This window comes from Python bivittatus, unplaced genomic scaffold, assembly GCF_059951505.1.
Source record: "Python bivittatus isolate LINGU-HERP-01145 unplaced genomic scaffold, Pbiv_v1 ctg000480_np1212, whole genome shotgun sequence".
NCBI lineage: Eukaryota > Metazoa > Chordata > Lepidosauria > Squamata > Pythonidae > Python > Python bivittatus.
In genome coordinates, this window is record NW_028277075.1 from 66,121,815 (window position 1) to 66,145,446 (window position 23,632).

At 36.6% G+C, this 23,632-nt stretch overlaps 1 protein-coding gene across 2 annotated transcripts in view; it reads left to right on the plus strand.

The window, feature by feature from the left end:
* LRP5 (LDL receptor related protein 5) overlaps positions 1 to 23,204 on the plus strand; it is a 147,855-nt gene extending 124,651 nt beyond the window's left edge. Inside the window, exons 17-23 of one of the 2 annotated variants that reach the window (XM_007425267.4) lie at positions 845 to 970; positions 4,849 to 5,085; positions 6,652 to 6,780; positions 8,776 to 9,009; positions 9,607 to 9,746; positions 14,096 to 14,193; positions 16,661 to 23,204. In XM_007425267.4, the coding sequence (XP_007425329.1) occupies positions 845 to 970; positions 4,849 to 5,085; positions 6,652 to 6,780; positions 8,776 to 9,009; positions 9,607 to 9,746; positions 14,096 to 14,193; positions 16,661 to 16,922 (1,226 nt within the window). In that variant the 3' untranslated portion in view covers positions 16,923 to 23,204. The remainder of the gene's footprint in view (positions 1 to 844; positions 971 to 4,848; positions 5,086 to 6,651; positions 6,781 to 8,775; positions 9,010 to 9,606; positions 9,747 to 14,095; positions 14,194 to 16,660) is intronic. The other variant, XM_007425268.4, reaches the window with a different exon arrangement.
* Positions 23,205 to 23,632: the final 428 nt, after the last annotated feature.

A 23,632-nucleotide genomic window follows, 5' to 3' on the forward strand; every position in this document is an offset into this window, starting at 1 on the left:
TGCTGCTTGAATGTTATGCATACTTATTTAGAAGAAAGTCATATAGTCTATATTCAGAGAACATACAAAAGGAATTTACCATTCCCATTGTTGGTTAAATTCATTCCTCGCCAAAGCAGACAGGCAGCCTATATATCAGTTAAATAAATAAAAGTAGTCCTAAAGGGCCACTCTTTCTTGCATATTGGCAGCATTTAATTATTACCATTTGTAGGGCGTATAGAATATATTTATGCATAGAAACAAAACAGTCAGTCTCTCCCTGTGTCTGAATCCCACAATTCAAAAGAAAAAGGGGGTGGGAGGATAGAGGAAACAAATAGTTCTTAAAGTTATAATTAATTACCAGCTTGAGTGGAAACAGAAACTAGTTTAGAGAGGGGAGGTGGTGGAGCCGATTTAACTAGTTTAGAGAGGGGAGGTGGTGGAGCCGATTTAACTAGTTTAGAGAGGGGAGGTGGTGGAGCCGATTTAAGTGAATCAGCTAGGCTAATGGAGTGGGCTTCATAGAGCCACTTTTCCCTTTGATTCGGTGAGATGGAGTTTGCTTTGCTACTAAAAATCAAATAACAAGGTGCATTTCATCAATATTCTAAAGATGTTGGTTGAGAACACCTCTAGTCTCTAAATCAGGGTTTTATTTTTCCCTTTACCATATCCTATTGCTGCCTTTATACCCCCCCACCCTCCCTCCTCCAAGATTTTAATTGTGATACAGCAGTTTGGTATAATGAGTCTGTAAAGTAACGTTGAATTTCAAACTCCATACTTAACTAGTAATAGATTTAGGAATTTTTCCCCTGAGCTATAAACAACTGCTGTCTTCCTCTTTCTCTATATAAAGCAACCCATCCGTGTTCCCGAGATAATGGTAAATGTTCACACCTCTGTATAGCAAAAGGAGATGGAACTCCAAGGTGTTCCTGCCCTGTTCATTTGGTACTTCTGCAGGACCTCTTAACATGTGGAGGTAAGTAATCTTAAGCAGAAGCTTTCCTTTCAGTAGAGATTGGCAAGTTTTTAAGCTTCACAAGGCAGATATATTTGGATTTCATGGTACTAGAGTAGTTTTCCCCAGCTAGTGCTCCCTAGATATAGCAGACATCAACTCGCATAATTCTCAGCCAACGTAAGAATTATGTAGGTCAAACTCAGATCTGGAGGGCCCCATTTTGTGGGAAGCCTTCATGCTGCTTGACCACTTCATGCACTCAGTCCCTTGCCATTGATAGGCAGTATTTGCACCCAAATGAGATTATGAGGGCAACTTAAATTCAGCAGGTGAGTTTGACTGCCATTTTTACATAAACATTAATCTTTCTGTAATTGTGACAGTAAATTAACAAGACCTGTGTAATATCTGTACTGTAGTGGAGAGGGAGTTTTATAAAAATCATAGTGAGTCTAATATACACTAACTACAGTACATGAATGTGGTGCATTTAACTGTTTTCATAACTATGCCAGTTGTTCCCACCAAGAACTATGTTGTGATTCTTTTTTCATTATGATTAGGAAATGCTCTAAGGAAAAGTAGCCGTAGTGATGTCTGATTCAAAATGGTTTCTTAGGTTCTTTATTTCAATGAAAAGAAACAGGAAGTCAATAGAGAAAGATAAATCCAAGGGGCATTTTTATTTTTTTCCTTAAAATATGTACAATCTAAAACTACTCCATCCAGAACAGCCTGCATCCTGCCCTCATATTAGCTTGTCTGCTGTGTAGCAGAGCCTCCATTTTGTCTGGACTAAACCTCAGTTTCTTTCTCCATGTTCAGGACCTGTTCAGAATCATTCCATCACTTGCAAACAAGAGGTGGATTTTATTAACCTAGTGATCAAATCCAAACTGTGAACTCTGGGTGATCTCATCAATGCATCATGTAGATGTTTGGAAACAGAGTACAGTTTAACATACTGAGAGATTCTGTAAGCAGTAGTGCCTTTGAGCTTTGTCAAAATGATGTCACTAGTCAAACATTCCAGGAAATATTGTGATTGGAGTACTAAATACTACTGAGAGGCAGTCCTGTTTGCAAATGGCATGTACATTCGGTGTTTTTTTCACCCGTTCTCCTGCTTTTCTCACTTTCCTTTGAGGATTTAAATAACATATACAAGGTAGTCCTTGTTATTCCTGGGTTTCATTCCAGCCTCAAAATTGTGGATAACAAAACCACAGAAATCAAGACCTTATGAAAAGTGTGCAAAGTCCCATCTGTCATTTTAAACATGCATAACATGCACAAAAAGTTCCACACAGAAGCAATCTCCAAATACTGAAGATATATGAAATCTTTTACCGCAGATAATGAGATCTGGTCTGTATTTCCCAACTGTGAATATGAGAACCACAGATAACTAAGGGAATCTGTATTTGTTAGTTGTATTCAATAATTTTTGTTTGAAGATGTGGTCAGTATAACTTACGTACACTGATACATGTCCCTGTCTTCCATGAGTGGAAACATTTTCCAATAACACAAAGCCACCTTTGGATAGATACAGTGTGCTTTGTTTTAATTAACTAGTTCTATCTTCTGAATGAACTTATAGACAGCTTCTCAAGAGCAAGAAAGTTGACTTTAGGAAGTGACAGCAGCCATATGATGATGACCTTAATATTTATAGTTTCCTTACAAAACTGAATTCCGTATAACATTAGGCCAGGAGCTCAACTGCTTGAAGCTTTGCTTCTGAGTTCATATTTAGTATTCAAAAAGTAGGCCTTCCAAGTATTTTCCAAGAACTTTGAAAATTGTTATTTTTGGGTAGATAAACAAGAGGCAATAGGAAATAGCATGATCATAGAATAGATATTATGCAACTCAGCAGCAAGAAGTACAGCACAGTGTTCTTGGATAACAGTTTCCTCAATTACAGTGTATGTATACTGTCTCTGAATTTATTCATTTTATTCCAGTATATATCTTTCCTTTGCTTTTATAGAAGAAAACATTTTAAAAATATTTATACAGTAGCTATATTCTCTATGAAAATAAACATCCCATCTCATCAGGAAGGCATTTTTTTCCAGCTTTGCAGCTTAAAGCTTCTCTTCTCAAGTTTATTTTGAAAATACTTGTTTCTCTTAAATGACACATTTGCTGTACTATGAGCTCTCCAGGGAGCACAGTTTCTCTTATAAACAGTTTCTGTCTTGCAACCACAACATGCTCTGTGGTATTGGAGTTTCACATCTATTCTATGGAGAAAGAAGGTCAGTTTATTGGCTCATGTTTCTTGGTTTCTGAGAGTTTCCTCATGACAAATGCACTCTTCCTATTGCTATGCTGAATCTCACATTTACATACTATTCCTAATACAGTAATTTTATCTTTATCCTTGTCTTCTCTTCTAGCCATCATAGTTTGAAATCCTCAGTATCTCACATTCATCAACCACTACAGACATAATTATGTATTGCTTCTGCAGTCACACTACTCAGGGCCAAAGTACTGAGTCTAATACTTCATGGTGCACAAACTGTACCTATAAAGATGTAAAAAAGGGGGGGGATTCATTGTGAGTTTTTAAAAGTAATGATCCATGTCACTCACTGTTTCAGTTAATTGCGGGAGGGGGGAGGGAAAGATCCTTAAACCAGTTAATCCTTGTGTACAAGTTTAATTTCTCATGGAAAAAATACATAGTCTCAGATTTTGCCTATTGCGGATTCTCAACTCAAGCCTTGAAAATCATAGGACCTTACGAGAGATCAAACAACGTCCTGGATCTAGGCATATAGAAGGACAATAATGGAAATTCTCACCATTCTTCTCACCATTGTGACATCAACCTTTGGAAAAGACCTTTTTCAAGAGGTGTAGAAGGGAAATAGAGTAACCTCTTTCAAGATTGAATCTGTCCCTGCATGGAGAGTGTAGTTCAATCAGTATCACATGTTTCTCTGAGCTATCCATTGTAGCATTCAAAGCACTCTGAATTAATAATACCCCTCTTTGTAAATCCTTCTAGATGTTCTATGGGAGAGAAGATTTTTTTTTTTTTTACTAGCTGATAAATCCTTAGAAACTTCAAAAAAAGGTAGCAACATTTTGCTCAGTGTTGATTGTTCTAAGGAAACTTTGGGTATCAATAAGATTGTGTTTTTCATATTAGAAGTCAGTTAACTAGACATCTTACCCTTTAATATTTCAGTTAATTGTATTTTGTGGTTTGATGTTTTATACAGAATTTTGTTCTATGAAGGTAATAACATTTGATTGTTATTATCAACTGACTTTTCTCAAACTTTTTTTTAATTAGCTGTCACTTGCATTTCAACTTTGAATGGCAAGCTTTTTCATGAAAGGCAAACTTCTGTACAAGGACCTGGAGGAAAAGCTAGCTAGCTTTTTAATTATGTAGATACAATTCTTCTAGTTATAATTTTATTTATTTGAACTACCTAATTATAGTATGTCGTGTTAATTACTTTCTTGTAATTTAGATTTAGTGTTTGGTATATGTGGCACTTATCTTTTAGTCATTGAATTTGCCCTATTTGGAACTAGTTTCCATGTTTATCGCTTTAAGATTAAATCACAGGATGAAATTTGTCATCTCTTTGATACTGACAACATTTTCAAACATAGCCCCCATATATTAGATTGCAGTTCCTTTCGGTACATCTAGGGGGTTCTGCGTATTTCCTGTCTTATTTGTAAAATTGGTTGAGCTGTCTTGTCTGGGCAGAGTGATTGTTCAGGCTGATTGAAATAAGTGTGATATTGTTACAGGATCTAGTACAAGGGCTTTAAAAAATAATAAACAGTGCTTTCTTTGTTGTAAATTATTTAATATTTTGGAAGAGTTTCATGTAATTCTAAAAAAATTCCTTTCCCAGAGCCACCAACCTGTTCCCCAGATCAGTTCACATGTGCAACTGGTGAGATCGATTGCATTCCCATGGCGTGGCATTGTGATGGTTTTTCAGAATGCGACGATCAGAGTGATGAGGAGAGCTGCCCCATCTGTTCAGCAACCCAGTTTCAATGTGAGAAGGGGCAGTGCATTGACGCACATTTGAGATGTAATGGAGAAGTTGATTGCCAAGATAAATCTGATGAATCTGACTGTGAAAGTAAGAGCTGTGTACTTTATTTATCAGCAAAATTTATGTTAGAAACATACACATTGCTAGATTCAGCAATGAGAGAAAGCAAATGGAACTACGCTTGTAATACCCACTTATACATCTCAGCCTGGTCAAACAGGGGAGGCGGTAGAAAGGCTGACCCAGTGTGTGGAGGCTATCAGGGCCTATATGGGAAGGGGCAGACTCAAACTGATCCCTCCAAGACAGATTGGCTTTGGATTTGAGGGCCAAATGACTAGGGAAACAGTTGTTGACTATGAATGGAATTGCACTCCCCTATTCAGAGATGATTTGCAACTTGGACTCTTAGCTCCTGGACTCTTAGCTCCTGCTCAGTAAGCAGGTGGCAGCTGTGGCCAAGAGGGCTTTTGTTCAATTACATCTTGTACACTGACTGTGGTCTTTCCTGTAGGGCCCTGCTCACAGTCACTTTATATGGAGTTGCCTGTAGAAAGCATTTGGAAGCTATAGCTGGTACGAAATGCAGAGGCCTGGGATGTGATGGGTATATTCTGATATTCTTGGGTGACCCCACTGCTTCAGGACCTGCATTGGTTGCTGGTTGGCTTCTGGGTGCAATTCAAGATTCTGGTTGCCATTTTTAAGGCCCTACATGGTTCCAGACCAGGTTATTTGAGGGACTGTCTTCTCCCACATTCATCTGCCTGTTCGTTAAAATCAGATCTTGTCCTATACAAGAATGCCACCAGATGGGAGCAGAAGCCAGCATTTTCCATCACCTCTTCCATGCTCTCACATGCCCTTCCCATGGTTATCTTCTCCTTTCTCCCTGACTTATATGACAGCAATTAAGACCTTTTTTTTTCATCAACTGCAGCAGAAGGATTTGAACTGTTTTGTACATTTTCTTGAATATATACTTTTGATAACTGTATTTGGTTTGTTTTATGGTGGCTTTTTTTGTTGCTGTTGCTGAGGAGGTTTCTTGTTCAGTGAAGTTACTGATTATTAGCCACCCAGAGCCTTCCAGACTCAGCGGCATACAAATGAAGTAAATTTATTAATCAATCAATTAAAAGTAATTTCCTATAGCAATAATTTGTTATTGAATTTTATTTTTATATTTTTGATAATAAAACATCCATTCCAAAAGTAAAATGAAACATTCCCATGATGTCAGACCATCACTGTCAGATTCCTCTTAGCCTTCTATTCTTCCCTCCCCCCAATATTTTTTTAATTGTGCCCTCAAGCCACAAGTAGGTTGTTCACCCATGTTTTAGGGGATTAGAGCTATAAACTCCACATTGACACCATGATAGTTTATCCTCCCATATCTTCTGTGCTTAACAGAAGAGCTGTGGCTGGTTTGCATTTCATGTTCCTCTTTCTTCTGCCAGTGAAGCAGATGCTTGATTTCTAAGAAGACAGAGCATAATATTTATTTGTGTTACTTGGAGGCTTATAAAACAACTGCTGTCTTGAGGAGAGTGATATGTTTATTATTTAGTTTGGGTTTGGTTGATTTATCTTGAAAGTATTAAAAATTGTTTAGTGATTTCTCCTTTCCTACATCCCCCCCCCCCACAGCAATTTGTCTCCAGAATCAGTTTCAGTGTGCCAGTGGCCAGTGTATTCTGAAGAAGCAGCAATGTGATTCCTTTCCAGACTGCATTGATGGTTCTGATGAACTTTCTTGTGGTAAGGGACTTCTTACTGGTAAGTTGGTTATGTAAGAGGCCTCCTATTGTTGATTATGTCTACACAATTTATGTTGGGCTGAATATTCCTAGAGTTCCCAGCCAATATGGCCAACAGCTAGGAAATTCTGGGAGTTTTCAGCCCAACACAAGCGGAGGCCGTCAGGTTGGTAAAGGCAGGTTTGGATCCAAGGACAACTGTTAATCCTCTGAGTTTAGAAAAGCAAATACACTTCTTTACGACTTCTGTAGCTTAATACTTCTGACCTTGAAATGTAATACTCTTCAATAGTACTTTGCAGTTTTCAGAAAGCTGTCATCTTTCTTTTCTTTCTTCAGATGTAGCCAAATCCACATCCTGTGAAAGAACAACTGGGTAAAATAAAGCTATTATCAAAAGGCCAATGCAGATGCAATTCCCTTTTTTCCCCCTGGGCCTTTGGTGGCTCTTCCCTGCAGCGTTTGTGTTAACCATACATGTTTTGAGAGGCTTTCTGATTATAGACGGTTTGATAATAATTCTGTATTCTCAGCACTAGGACCTCTGTGTGTGTTGGGGTTGAGGGAAAATACCTAGAGATAGCAGCCCTCTGATAATCTCCAGAGTGTTATAAAAGAAATTGAACTGGCTGTTCTCCATTAGAGTGATTGCCATTGATAACTACATTGCAGTAAAGATCTTCTTCTACAGAAAAGAGCCACAAAGGCCCTTATAATAAAATGCTACAGATTGCAAGTTAGTCCAGCCTTCCCCAATTTTGGTGCCTTCCAGATGCATCGGGTTACAAGTCCCATCATCCCTAGCTAGTATGGCCAAGAAAGAAGTCTGGAATAATTTTAAGCATGTATTCCTTAGGCCAAATTAATATGGGAAAGCCACAAGTTACCATGAGCCAGTCACCATCAAATCCCCCAATCTGCCCTATGGAGTTTTTATGGGAATAAAATGAAGTAAACATTGAACAGCCTTTTGAACACTGAAAAGGACTACTGAAGTTTTTAAGAGAACATGCATGAAATATTGGTTCTGTTTGAACGTTCCTTTCACCTTGGGTGCTCCTGGGTGATGTTAGATTGGTTGCAGGTTTGAGGAGACCCTTATCAGTGTGTTATATAGTTGGAATCCTCTCAGGTCAAAGGTGACACCTGTGGACTCTGCCAGTTGACCAAGGTTGCCAGAGCAGATACTGTGAGAGTGGGAAGGTGTCACTCAAACCAGGAAAGGTGATCCAGTTGAGTATTCCGCATATTTCTTCCTTTGTACAGTGTTTCAGCCATGTACATGCCTTGTAGTAAGTTTACTGAAAGATTCATTTACAGTAAATTGTATAAAGATGATAAAAGAGAGGGCTACATCTGGTTTACTACATTAGACAGCTCACACAAGGTGACAGGAGAAAAGTTCTTTTATGCAGAAGGAGAGGGAAGTAAACAGTTCTTGTTTCTACAAACCTTAATCCAAATGTTTCTAATCGACTCCTGTTCCTTCCCACTCCCATTATTTGCAGATCCCCCCTCACCAAATGCTGCCCTTTTGGCACTGCACATATTATTAAAACTTCTTTTGATGTTCATAATTTAAAATTAGTTGCACTAGCCAATGGTACAGAAAATAGCACCTGCAGTGACTGTGGATTCTTTGCACCTGGGGGATGTTCCAGAGTGTGCTTACCTAGCATTGGAAGTACCAACCTGCACATGATTTGCAATAGTGGACTATGGATAGATATAAACTTTGGGTGCCAACTGGGAACTTGGAACTGTCCCAATAGTATCGTACGCTATAGAGGAAAACCTTATCAGCCAGAATCTACATCAAAGATGACAACATAAGTGAAAAATTACTTTGAATGTAAATCCCATTAGCCGTGTCTGGGTAATGTTGTTAATAACTGGAAGGCTCTGCCAAAAAGGATTTAGCATGGCCCTCTACTATTTTCATACTAACATTTTGTAAGGCTGGTAAAGAGGAAGAGATAGAGTTCTAATTCCTTCTCTCTTTTATTTTTTATAGAAAAAATTAAATCCCCGGATGAGTCTGGACCCCACAGTAATGCTATTGGGCCTGTCATTGGAATTATTCTTACTCTTTTTGTCATGGGAGGCATGTATTTTGTTTGCCAGCGTGTGGTTTGCCAGCGTTACGCTGGGCCTAATGGACCTTTCCCACATGAATATGTCAGCGGGACCCCTCATGTCCCCTTAAATTTCATTGCTCCAGGGAGTTCTCAGCATGGGACCTTTACAGGTAACAATAACACTGCGTCTAAGTATTGCTATAACGCTCTTCAGGTTTTGTTTCTTTTTTACTTTGCCACATGCTAAATAACAACTTACTGTGGTTGTATGATGATCCTCACTGTATTGCTCCTGCTGTTGAACCTCTGGCCAAACTACTATTTTAGAATCTTCTAAAATAGAATGAAGGGCAATGTTTTGAAGTGGATTCTTGCTTTCTTTGCAATACCAGAGCTCAGAATTTATATCAGAATTTTGATTGGAGATCTTTTATCATTCTTTTAGCCATATCCTCTGCAGGATCCTTTAGTGATATGCTTTGAATAGGATGGTTTGCCGCTATGGTGCAAAACTATACATCTTATAGGATATGTACTGCTTGTGCAAAGACCTTTTACATTCTAATATTTAAGAAAAAATTCCTCTGGCAAGGTATTCTTCCATTTGGGAATTTAAGATGAACTTTGCATTTTTTTAAGCCTTGTGATAAAACAAAGAAAGATTCTGCAGTCCACATAGACGCACTTTACCACAGTAATTGCCTTGGTAAATTTCAGTGAGTATATAACTGGAATTCAGACCATTCTTATTTCTTCTATCCATATAGGCATCTCTTGTGGAAAATCTATGATTAGCTCCATGAGCCTAATGGGTGGAAGTAGTGGTGCCCCTCTTTATGACAGAAACCATGTCACCGGAGCTTCCTCTAGTAGTTCATCCAGTACAAAAGCCACATTTTATCCACAGGTAAGTGTTGAAAATTATACAAGTCATGATACAACTATGATTCCAACTCCTATTACCTCTGCTTACACAGCATGCTTAACTGGATAATTGTTGGGAGGGAGGGGTTGTGATCATGCAAACATGAAATTTGAATAAATTAATCATCAGGAAGTTAGATTGGGACTCAAGGACACCCAGTTTGCTCCCAATCAGCCATGGCATGCAAATAGCTGATATGGAGGGGGGTAAGGAGTGTTCTCTATTCTTCACATGTCTTTTTTCTTAGCACAGAAGCCCTGACTTTTAATCAGTAGTTCTAGAAGCCCTCGATTTAGAAGCACTACTGAGAAATAACAACTCCTATGAAAATCCAGTGAAGATTGTCCTTTGAAGTTGCAGCCACTTAGGTCTTGTTTGATTCATTGTATAATAATGAGACTGTTGTCTTCAGAATAATCCCAGAGAAACTACATAGAGTGAGAAGTAAACCTTCTAATGAGTAAACACAGTATTAGATTTTCATTGTTAGGATGATTCTAGAGAACATTCCATTTAGGGAATGCATTCTTGTGCCTTCATCCCTCCAGCATGTCGTTATTCTGCCCTTTGTGAACCTTGATGATGTTGCTGATAGAAACGTTTGGTACTTTGCAGTCCCACAAACCTATATCAGAATAAGAAAACAGAGACATTCAGTGAAAGATGAGGAAGCTCAGAAGTTAAACATTTCATCTATTTATGTTGATATTGTATTGCATCTCTGTGAATCAGCTAAAATTCCCTGAAACAATTTTCCATGAATAAAAAAGTCATTATAGTAAAAAAAAAAAAAAAAAAAGGCAAGGACTTGAGAGCAGGCCTATACCAATTGGTTCGTAACAGGTGTTTTATTCTGGGATGGATTTCAGGAATTCACACAAGGGGATAATAACTCTCTATCCACCCACATTTCTTCCTCTGTTCTTCCAATTGGTTTAGAGTTCAGGGTCAAACAGAGCATTGGAAATTGTTTTTTAATTTCATAGTTTATTTTGTTAAATCAGTCCAAGTCACTTCTAATCTGGTGCTAATCTGGATTGAGTGAAATTTCTTTTTTTTAATAGTAATTTTGTTAAAAATTACAACTACAATGATAAAACTAATACAAACTAAAAGAAAGAAAAGAAGAAAAAATTGAAGCTGCAGAAAAGAAAAAGAAATAGAAAAGAAGAATATATTAAAGAAAAAAAATATATAAAGAAATGACTTCCCCCTTCATTACAAGTATAAACAATTTTAGTAATTTATCACCTTCTCTTAAAATATAACAAATGATCTCTTCTTCCCATATCTCATCTCTTATCTATAAACAAATCCTTAAAAACCTCATCATTTCAGTCCTAATCAGCAAAAGTCCATTAAGAATTACCAGAGATAACATATCTTGATCAAATAAACCAACTTTATATTCCTTTCTTTTACTTTTAACAATCTTGATCTTTAGTCCCTTCAAATAATATCCTAAAACTTGATTTCTTTTTTTTTTCTTTTCTCACAAAATTCTTCAAAGTTTTAACAAGCCTTTTGTAAATCCAGTATAGGAAGATTATTCAGGTCACTCTCTTGGTTTGTTATTTGTATTAATTAAGACATCACCCAGTTTCTTTTGTATGCCCAGTATAGCATCTTTTTTCCATATTATTCTTGTAGCTTATCATTTTTAAATCCACTTTCAGATCAGTCTTAGTCTTGTCCGGTAAAGCTTGTTCCTCTTCCATAACATCTTTTAAACACAGTCTATCTATAGAGCAAACACTCTTAAAATTAACTTCTGGGTCCATTGTTCCATAATATCCTTCAATATGTCCAATGTTAAAATATTTTGCTCCATTCTGTAGTAGTAAGTCCAATTTAAGTGTTCTTCTCCTTTAATTGTAATCTTTAGTTCCTTTTAGTTCCTTCTAGTGTCCAACCTTCAGATTCCCATCCTTTCATGTATTTTTTTACGAATTCAAAACAAAAGCATTTTCCCATTGGAAAGATTCTTATAATTAATTCCAGAACCTTATTTCAAATTTATCTGGACCCTTAGGCTGTTTGTTACTTTCTAAAATCAAAGTTTTAATCACCCTTTTGCTGTTTATTCCAGAAAAAAAGTTTAAGTCCTTAAACTTGTATTTACAAGTTCTTTCACTAAGGATTGAAGGAAACTCACCCGCTGCTGTAAAACTTGTCAATCCAAAGGTTCCTAACAGCTGAAAACCAGTTAACAAGCACTTTCCAAAAGTGATTAGAAAAGAAAGTATGCGAACCTCATGTCCTTAAAAGTGCCAACCGTGGATTGAGCAAAATAGCTATTCCCTCATCTCCCCAAGTTTTAAACCTGCGAGAGACTGGAGCACTTGTGGGGGATCTCAAATCGTCTCCTTGTCTGGAGAGGGATTATTGAAGAGCCAGTCTACTTGCTGGCTCTTCATTCTGCTGCAGTCGTCTGCTCCACTTTTAGCAGAACCATCTTCAGTTCGCCATTTCTTCCCTGGAAGTCCCCTGGATTGAGTGAAATTTCAACATATTTTTGGCAGAGCAGAAGGAGTTAAAAACAGGAGATCATAACCATTCTTCTTAATATATTGGAAAAGAGTGATTAGAGGCCACCTTTGAAAAATAAATTTAAAAAGGAAGCACAGGGTTTAGCACAAGGGCAAGAGATACAAAATGTAAAGGAACATTGTTTTTTTTTAAAAGAAATTATTTTAAGATTAAATAATATTTAATTTCCTAAAGAACAGGGAACTTGAAAAGGCAAAGAATATAGGATTCTATCAAAAAAGAACAACAACAACAAAAAGCTTGGTTTAAAATACAGCATAACATGATCAAATATTTGAAACAGTTCCCACAGAATTGAACTTTTAAAAAATCTATATGATCAATTGAAAATCGAAAGGATATGTGACTTTTAAAATAAAATATCCTTAGCTTTCAAGAGGGAATATTGAAGATGTAAAATCTCAAATAGCTTATGAAGAGTCAAAAAACTAACCCCGAAGTTCAAGAATATTTGGATATGGAGCAGAAACAAGTCCACTTGTTATACATGCAGCCAGTTCCATGTTCAGTATCCAACTTGAACCCTTAGATTTAAGAAAATACTTCTCTGATGGCAGTCCTGGAAAGGATTATGGTTAGATTGTAGAGAGCTGCAATCCCTTACCCTGGAGTCCCCAGTTTTTAATGGAAATAAATTACTGCAAAATGTTTGCTGATTTTGTAATGTAATCATTAGCAATACATTTATTTACCACTATATGTTTCATTTTTGCCCCCATTTTAAAAAGAATTACATGCCAGGCTTCCTCAACCACATGTCGTAGAAATATATTGGGACTGCAAATCCCAGAATTCTCATCCAATCCCATAGGCATCTGAAACTAATCACAGGGATGCGAAAAATATGTATGTCATGATCTGACAAAGTTCCTCCCTTTCTTATCACGTTGCATAGAAGTGTAGAGTTTCTATTGCAAAGTTACATGCTCATTTTGTCCCTCTCTCTCCCTGTGGATGCCCATTTCCAATCTCAGTACATTTATATAACTCTAAAGGGTGGCACATGTTAACAGAATGGTTCCATTATTTTAAAAAAACATCTGGATTTGAAACAGATTCTCATAATACAGTCTTTTACATTATCACCTGAAGAAAACACAGAAGTTGGCCTTTGTGTGAACCTCTACTTCAGTGTTGTCCTCAGGTATCTAAGTGATTTTGTTAGCAAAATTTGAGAGTTTCTGACTCTCCCCAGTTAGGATTCAGTCTGGCAGAAGATCAGATATGAAAGTACCAGCTGAGATTTTAAAGTTTTATTGAAAGCTTGCCAGTAGAATCAGCTGGGGTCTCCCCTTAAGACAGAGAAGAGCCCCGGTCACACCCAAAGAAGATGATTTTATACATGTTTCTTACAAAGAGATACAGCAATTAACAAATGATTGGCTGAAATTGGCATAAGTTTTGGATCCTCCTTATTATTGGGGGAAACTTATCTTCCTGATGACCTATTGGTTACTAGTCAGAGTTCGGGGCACCCCCCCTTTGATCTTCTGAATTTTATTGTTTCCTAGAATGCAGATTGGGGTCACTTTCTCCCATATCTTTATGCCCTCGACACTTTGGGAGACAGGATGTCTGCCTAAAGCCTTCCAACATAACAGAAATGAGGGAAACGTGTGAAGGTTCATGAACATCAGTTTCCTTGTTATCCCTTTGGTTTTCAAATGTAAGGAAATAAAGATGAGAGAAGCTGGGAACTCTTTTTCATAAGGTTTCAAGTTCAGTGATGGAAGTGGTTCCCATTGGGCATTATTAAACTATGTCATTTTACATTCACACAGATTTTGAATCCACCACCTTCACCAGCTACAGATCGCTCCCTCTATAACACAGAAATATTTTATTCTTCAAACATTCCATCAACCACAAGGTCTTACAGGTAATGGCCTTTTAAAATCCTTTGGCAAAGTTATATTAAAGAAAAGAAGCTTCTTTAACTCCTACAATTTTTAATATTTGTTTCTTATATAGCAGCTTTGGATATAAAAGTAAAAAATATTTTCTTTTTCTAATAAAACTGTTCCAGTTGTCAGCTTTGTATAGTCTGATTGGTGGAATCTTAGAACTGGGAAATAAGGCTTGATGACTGGACTTAACATTGACATGAATGTTTAGACTGCTCAGAAAAACACATTTTAGTATTATCAGAACTGCATCTATAGCAAACAGCTATACTTTGGGTAGCAGAATGAGTCCTTTCCTGTGTAATGCAGAAAGCAATGGTAAGACCAATCAATACAACACAGGCAGCTTATGTCTACCAAGTATGGAGAAAGTTTTTTTTTTTCCAGACATCATTTCAAAGATATGTTTATGTTTATATGTTGTGCTTTGTAAGTCCAGTTATCAGCATAGGATGTGTATAGTGTTCCCTGGAAAATACTTGATTCATCATTTGACTAAATGTTTATTGTTGGAATTAGATTAGGCCTAACACCCAGCCTCAGTTCAGAAGGAGTCCGGCAGCACTTTTTCAGGTTAACAGTTTTTATTAAAAGACATAAGCTTCTGTAAGCTACACTTCACTACATTAGATGCAATTCATAAGAAGCTTTAGCTCATGCAAGCTGATGCCTTTAAATAAAATCTGTTAAGTCTGAAAAGGTGCTACCAGATACCCCTTGATTTTTGCCTACCATAGACTAACACAGTTTTCCTCTTTCAATGTACATAGCCTTAAAGCATAGGTATCTTATATGCCTTCAGGAATTGAATTTAAGGTGATGGCTGAATGGAATAAATACTTTGAGGCCAAGAGAAAAGTAACCAAATAAATCTTTAATATTATAAATTACTATACCTGTAATAAAACCAAATGGCTTCCATAATGGGAAAATGACAGGTGCAATTCTTGTCTTAATAGCTAAATATATATTACTTGGGAATTTAAGTGAAATAAACATTTAAATGCTCGGAAGAAGGAATCTCAAATGTACGTGAATATTCCCAAAGGTAGATAGTGCTGTGATCTTCATGTAGTCTTCCCAGTCCAGTGCTCTCCAAAAAAGTTGGATTACAACTTTCAGAATTTCCAACAAGCCCATTCATTAGCCATGCTGTATCTGGGAAGTTGTAATTCATCATATCTAGAGAGGACTATATTGGTGAATGGCTGCTCTATAAAACTACAGAAGTACAAAAGAACATGCAAAAATAGTATGATTTAGATCAGTGATAGTGAACCTTTTGGGCTCGGCATATCAAAAATTTGGAAAATGCCTAACTTGACTCTGCTGGCATGTTCCCCCCCTCCCCCGAACAAAAGAGAAACAATTCTTTACATATTCATTTATTTTAAAAAATACAGTCCAATCATGTGTGGTGCTATGTATTATATAAAGAAATGTCAAATAATTACAAAAATGAAATACCAGTAAAACAGTTTCTTTGGTAACTCAAACAGAGAAAATAGTTGTTATCAGGTGTTGGTGAATGCCGGCTTGTCACCCAAAACATTGTGGCATGTCACCTTTGACACACGTGTCATAGGTTCGCCATCACTGATTTAGATCCATCTCATGAGCCGCCTTATTGGCACAGCAGCTAATCCTGAGCAAACTGGACACAAGGACAAAAAATCCACCAACAAGAATGATCCAGCAGGAATGCTACAAACCCCATTTTGTGTAGTAAGTAATGCTGCATAAGAGACCTTATGTGACAATGGCAGTTGAGGAACAGGATCATATGGCACTGTTTTAGCTATTTGGATAGTGGTGGTTGAACATTAGCTTTGCCGGCAGGAAACTGTAGCTCAACAACATTTTGAGCACTGTAGTTTCCTCACCATTATGGGGAAGGCCAAGACACATAGACAAACCCTACTTGTTTTTAACCATGGACAGAGGCTTTAGATACAAGTTGTAACACTTCTACACCTACAATTAGGAAGCTTATATATTGTACTTGTGGGAGATAGAGGCCCTGCTGCCAGAGGTGGCTTTGAAAATAAATAAAACACAGAGAAATTGTCCCCAGCAAGAACAGAAGAGTAACAGCAGCAACAAAAATAAGCTTAGGACACAGGTATGACTTTCCCTGACACTGAAAGAAATATGATTATTGGTGGCAAATGTATCTCCAGTGAAAAGAATTCCACGCTTGGAACATGACTACCAGAACATTTTCTTGTCCTACCTGAGATGGTAAAAGCATCTGGAGGGGGAAAAAAACCCCAAGCATAATGTTGAAATGGATTCCTTGCCACTGTAACTCCCGTGTAATCACCGCCATCAAGTGTTCTCTTGCTGCAGATGAAAAGAAATGGAAAGTCTCCAACTTCTGTCCTTTCCCAGCCGGCAGAATATTTCTACAATGCTACTGCTGATGTCTATTTTGTATTTTAGGCCTTATCTTATCAGAGGGATTGCTCCACCAACTACCCCCTGCAGCACAGATGTATGTGATAGTGACTATACTACAAGCCGGTGGAAAGCCAACAAATACTACATCGACTTAAATTCAGACTCAGATCCTTATCCTCCTCCACCTACTCCTCGCAGCCAGTATATGTCAGCAGAGGAGAGCTGCCCACCCTCTCCAGCTACCGAGCGAAGCTACTTCCACCTCTATCCCCCACCTCCATCTCCTTGTACAGACTCTTCATGATTTTAACAGAAGGGACTTTTTTTTTGTAAATATGTTTTTAAATATGAACAAAGATTTTAAATATATATATTTTATGATCTAAAATGGGGTGGGAACTTATAAAAATGTGAATAAAAATGGGTGGGCCTGGGCTGTGAAAATTGTACAGCAAAGTGATATTTATGTTGATTTTTTTAATTTAATATCCATTCTTTTGTGCCATATTTTGCCTTTGCATTGAAGTCACAACATTTAAATTGACCTCCAAAGGAGGTGGGAAGCAGGAAATATATGCTTGAAGCATTTTGAAATCATCATTTGATTCAATAAAGGGGAATGTGCCAAGTTCTTTTAAGTAATATAAAAGGCAAGAAGAAATATTATGAATGAATGGTGATGTTATTTGAAATACATACAAGGGAAATTCGTGTGCGTGTGTGTGTATGAATACTTGGTCCTAGGTAATTAACCACAAAAACGGACTTCCTCTTGGAATGCTTTCCTTTGTGTTGTTCCATCATTCACTTTCCAAAAGAATCAGTGTGTGAAAAAAGTAGATGTCTGGAATTTGTGTTAGATTTATTACAGTACAGGTAGTCCCTGGGGTTAAGAACGCCTGAGTTATAGACAACCCATAGTTAAGAACAGAGGCTATTATAGCAAAATTTGAGTTACACAGTGATTTGAGTTAAACACATAATGGTTCTAGTTCGTTACACAATACTACTTATACAGTATTATACACTAATACTGTTCTGGCTTACATATAAATTTGACTTAAGGACTCACCTTGAGAACAGAACTCGTTCTTAAACAGGGGACCATCTGTATTAATTATGAACTATTTCTCCTCCAGTTAAAATAGGCATTCAATCCTTTTGGACACCTTTGTACACATCATACTTCTATCAAGAGTCTGTCAGCTTCAATACACTGTCTTTCTCTAAGGGTCCCCAATACAGTTCAGCAGATTTGGGGGCAGGGGTAGGGAAAAGAGGGGGGGGGTGGCCATGGTAGAAATAGAAATGGAAAGTTTAAAAAACTAAATAAATTTTCTGAAAGATTACTCTAGAAACATATAATCCCCTAGAACTCTCTTTTTCTCTCAAACCCAATGAAAATTCCTAGTTTGATTTTTGTTTACAAAAATTAAGACACATTTCACCAATTAAAAATAGTTTAATTTAAAAAGAGGTTGTTGAATAGCAAAATTAAGTATAAGCTCCAGATTTAGGCATTTGAATATTTCTTGAATAGGCATCGACCTTGGCCCCACCTTCCTCCTCCTCAGTTGTTTTCTCATTTTAAAACACAATGTACACTGCCACCATCTTTTCCACCCGAATCCAAACTTAACCTTCTCTAATCTTGTATATAGCATGTTAGTGAAAGCACAGGAGTAAGGATAAGCATAATCAGAGACAATTCAATAAAAGATTTTATTTGGAACACAACCCAGAAAGAAAGGTGCTTTTCATCACAGGTTAGGAAGAAAATGAGCAACACGTCTTGCGTTACCAACTGTGCCTGCACTTTCCCTGTTTGGTTCAATTGCCTCACACAAAATGTTTGAAAGCTTGTAATATTATGAGACTCTGATGTGGACAAATAATGAAATATGATTGGAAAAAGGGGGGAAAGCCAAAATTACACTATGTTTTCACAGCTGCAAAACAGCAGGTGCAGCAGGCTTTTGACAGTCATAATATCATTGACCAAGATGAAAATGGTTTCTTTTTGAATTGATAGCTGGGTTTCCAGCAAGTATTTCTGGCAAAGTGTGAGGTGCTACCCCTCCAATCCCTGGCCACTATTTCCAAGCTTATTGACAGGGTGGAGGTTGATTTCTGTTGTTTTTGAATACGTTCCTTACATCAGTCTGTTCAAGATTGTTTGGGTGTTGTGGTTTAATTCTGAGGAGCTGCAACTAGGACCTCTGAGTGTAGGAGAATCACTTCTAATCTCTCAAGAAACTTGTATTTTACAGTCATGCCATTTTACTTCTCTTTCCAAGTTTAATATGTGAGAGAAAAAATTAGAATTATTTGTATGCAGAAATACCCTACTCCTGAAAACTTTGGGAGGTTGAAGAGGTCTGGGTGTACTGCCTGTGTGTCTAGCGCAAAAATAGTCCATAATAATGCATCTAGTTTGCTCAGGTCAAAAAACATAACATACTAATTTTAAATCATAATAACATACTGATTTTTTAAAATATCCTTAACTCTAGTTGGGTGGGAAGGCAATAAAGCCAACTCTAGCTGAGTTATAAATAAAGCTTGTATGTGTGGGGTGTGTGTATACATACACCTACATAGTTGTCGAGAGATTTGCATCCACTTATGTAATTCTCTTGTAATTGCATTTAACCTTTTGTGTGGCATTTATAAAGAAGATGCCTTTTAATAATTAACCTTATAGGTTTTGTTTTACTATTGCCAGGTTTCTGTTGTCTAAAAAGAGGCACTGCACATTAAAGGTTTGAATAAGCAGTTTATCTTTTAAAAGAAAAGTGAACAAGCATTGGTGATGTTAATCTGCTTGCTGAAAAAATGTACTGTATTCAATGGTGAATTGGATACTTTAAGCAGTGAAAAAATAACTAGTACTACTGATGTGAACAGAGTTCATACAGTACTATAATACTTATGGTTATAATACTTATATCCTTATTATTTTGCTTGCTGTCGTAAATCTGTTAATCAAGAAAATTATATGTTCTGTTTTCTTGATTAACATGTTAATTGAGAAATATCCCACCAAGTTAAAATAAATTATCAAATCTTTACAGGACTGGAGTTGTTGAATTTCAGGCAAGTGGAACAATGTATAGAGTCAAGTAAAGTGCTCCTGCTGATAGAGCTGATTCAATCAGCAGAAGAACTACTTCATGTTCTAAAAATTGAAATCCTTCAAATCATACATGGGCAGACAGGACTACATGAGGGAGCAGAGTAGGAGAAAGTTCTGTTGATCAGTAGATTTACACTCGTGCAGCATTAGTTCCAAACTTGTTACATTGAATTCCACCGAAGCTTTAAAAGAAAAAGTAACAGAAATATCTTACAGAGAAACAATGGTCACATTTTCATTTTTTTAAATTGATTTTTTTTTCATTTTAAAATAATGTCACATTTTCATTACTTTAGGTCATTTCCTTCTCTCCAATCCAGAATTTTAGGGAAGATATCTGATATCAGTAGTACTCTGGGCTATGGTAAAATCCATTTCTGTTTTGACACAGGTCTCAGTGAATCCCATAAGAGAAAAAAAATACAGTTTACCAAATCATGAATCAGTTAGATTACTGTAGAGATTATAATTTTTACAAGTTTTTTTTTATAATATTTTATTGAAATTTTAAAATTACAAAATTAAAAGTTAGAAATGAAAAAGAAAATGAAAAATACAAATTATAAGGGAAAGGAAAAGAAAACGTGAGATAAAGAAGAAAGACATGAAAAATAGATAGCTTCCAATCTATCTCTGGTCTTAAGAATAATAAGAATGTCATAGGTGCTAGTTTTTAATGCATTTAGTAGGAATAATTCTTTGTCAAAACATATCCCATTACATTTATAACCTAATCTTCAAATCCCCATGTAAGCTTCGCCCTGCCTGCATTTTGCAAATATTCCATCGATGGTTTCCATTCCTTAAGGTAATAGTTATTTGATTTTTCTTTTAATAAACAAGTCAGTTTATCGTTTTCTTTCATTCCCATCAGTTTTAGCAACCATTCTTGTATTGTTGGTAGTGTCTGGGTTTTCCAAAATTGTGCATACAAAAGTCTTGCTGCGGTAATCATGTATTGAGTAATTCTGATAAGATGCTTTCCAATTTGAACATCCATTATCCCCAACAGGAATATTTCTGGTTTAAATGGAACCTGTATCTGTAGTATGCTCTGGGACAGGTTTTTACAAGTTATTTTGAAACAATATCACTCAAAACATTGATTGTAGTTTTGGCTTTCAAGAGCCTTCCCAGTCTGCGATCAGTAGCCACGTTGCCCAAGAATTATGGAAGATACAAAGCTCAGGGTGGCTAGCAAACAGAAATGCTTTGGATCTCAATTTTTTAAAAATGCTAAGCCATAGTTTGCTTAGCTGTGATTGAATAAACCACAGCTGGTAGGTTCATATAACATGCTAGGCTGGAACCAAATCACATTATGGCTTAGCCCCATGAGTGTGACCACAACCTTTATATTATAAATATAATACATGTGAATGTATGTAAATGTGACTAATTGATTTTATTAAAATGTAAGGAGCAAGTAACTGTTTTTCAGGTCTAGCCATAATGCAGTGTCAAAGCTTAACTTTCTTATATTACCTTGCCATTGATTAGTGGCTGTATGTGGCATGCCATTAGCCTAGGGCAGTGTTTCTCAATCTTAGCAACTTTAAGATGTGTGGATTCAACTCCCAGAATTCACCAGCTAGCATGGCTGACTGACAAATTCTGGGAGTTGAAGTCCATGTGTCTTAAAGTTGCCAAGCTTGAGAAACACTGGCCTAGGGAATTTGTTTTGAATGTTTTATCTCTTCAGAGATCATTGTTAGTCTTGGTGAATCTTAAGTAGCATATCTCTTCCTGCCAGACTGGGTTTTACTGTATAGAAAGATGTCAGATCGGATACCTGATCTCTGTAGCTGATATTTGTTTGGGTCTGCTTAGATCCATTTTCATGAGCATTCGTTTTTAGAATCCATAATTCACTGAAAGTTGTTATTTTTCTAGGCCTGAGAGCAAGCTTGCTCTCAGCAACTAACATGTTAGACAACTAAGCCTTTTTGAAAGGAAATGCTGGTCCTAACATAACATACCAAAAGTCTTCATCTGAAAAGTATTTAAAGCACCTTTAGATATGGAGTTTAAGTTCCCTGGAAGTTTCCTTTGCTAACTGTGTGTGTGTGTGTGTGTGTGTGTGTTGATGTATGGTATGGAAAGAAGAGTGATGTCAGATTTAATTTGTAAAATAATATTTGTTGAAAATACTTTGTAAATATGTAATTGAACTATTTGCAATTAGGGGGAAAACAGTTGATTTTATTAAATAATAAATAAAAACTCTTGGGCCTGGAACAAAATGGAGCAAAATTAGGCTTGCCAAGTTACAAGCTTGTGATTCCTCCTTTATTTCTGAGCTTATTGTTCAGCTAGAAGAAATGTCAGCTAACAGCTTCTCTGAGTTCTTTTTTCCCAGGGCCTGCTATGTGTCTGCTTTTTGTGTTGTGGAATACACATTTCACTGATCACATTAAATTGTAGATCGTTTAATAAGCCACAGTTGGCTTATTAGACAACACTAAGCCAAAAACCATTACTTAACAAACCATAGTGGTTCAGTTCACACATCCCAGTAAACCAAACTCAACCACCTTATGGCCTATCGCAACATGTGAACTTTCCCATAGGATCTTGGTCATTGTACTAAGAATGAGGGAAGTAGAATAACAAATTATGACACAGTGGGGAAATGGGACAAGGGAAGCAGCAGCCAGCTCATACCAGTTTGGTGGGAACATTAAAACGGAGGATCATTGGATTACAACCTGGCAACTTACATTTTTAAATGGGTAGTGCTTTACTGTTATATATGTAACTCGGAGGGCATTCTAATTAGAAATGAAACCCAGGCTGCTTTCTGTATTGTATCTAAATATTTTGCAGTTGCTGCTAATGTAATGTAATGTAAATGTACATGAAAATATACAGATGTTGCCAAGAATTGTTATAATAGACTCATGCTGATCTGTTTTATATTTATATTGTAAAGTGCATTCTGCAAGCCTCCTAAATATTTTAGCTTTAAATTCATATACTTTTTTGTAGACACAGTTTGTCATACAGAGAAAAAGTGCCTTTGGTCTTTTGAAACAGCCTAGCATATTGACTTGGGCAGATGATAACAAAGCCTTAAAAAGGAAGCCGCTCATTTGCTCCATTTGTTAGTTTTTCATCAAGCACAGTGTTGCAAAAATATACGGTGTTCAACTCATTCCAAGCTAAGGCATTGACAGGATGGCGGAGCTAAGCTTGTTTGTACACGTTCACGCAACCTCACTAATTATGTGATTTTACAGAGAGTGGTGCTTGGGGTTTGTTTGTTTTTTTAAAACCAATATTTCAGAGGAAATTTTACTCAGAAATTACAAAATTGGGAGCTTTAAGTCACCCAATATGCTCCTTTTCATTTCACTGTTTATATTTTATGGATGCTAAATATGCTATTGGTATAAATTTTTGTAAAATTATGTAACAAACTCCATTATTAAATTAGAATAATGTACTGTCCTAAGGACTGGAGTTCCATTTAATTTTTAGTATGATAACCTTAAAATTTATATCACCAGCACAAGCCTTACCAAAATCACTATTTGGAATATAAATTGGGCAGCTGAAAATAGCCTTTTTTCGTATTAATATCCAATATACACCAGGGTATACAAAAGCCCTTTTGCCAACAATAAAGCAGAGCCCAATACTTGCTCATCTTTTTAATTTTAGTGAAAAAGAAATAAGCATAGGGTCAATGCCATGGGAATCAAAAGATACATATCTTTGGCTGGGTCACACACTTTAAGAAGTTGATTTTTGACTTTGCAACCTACAGTTGTTCCATATAACTAATATACTAGGGTTTTGTTTTGGCTTCTTTGTAAAATACCTGGGAAATTAAATGCTCTGACTTTGTATTACAGGTTTTTAAAAATTTGTTTCGT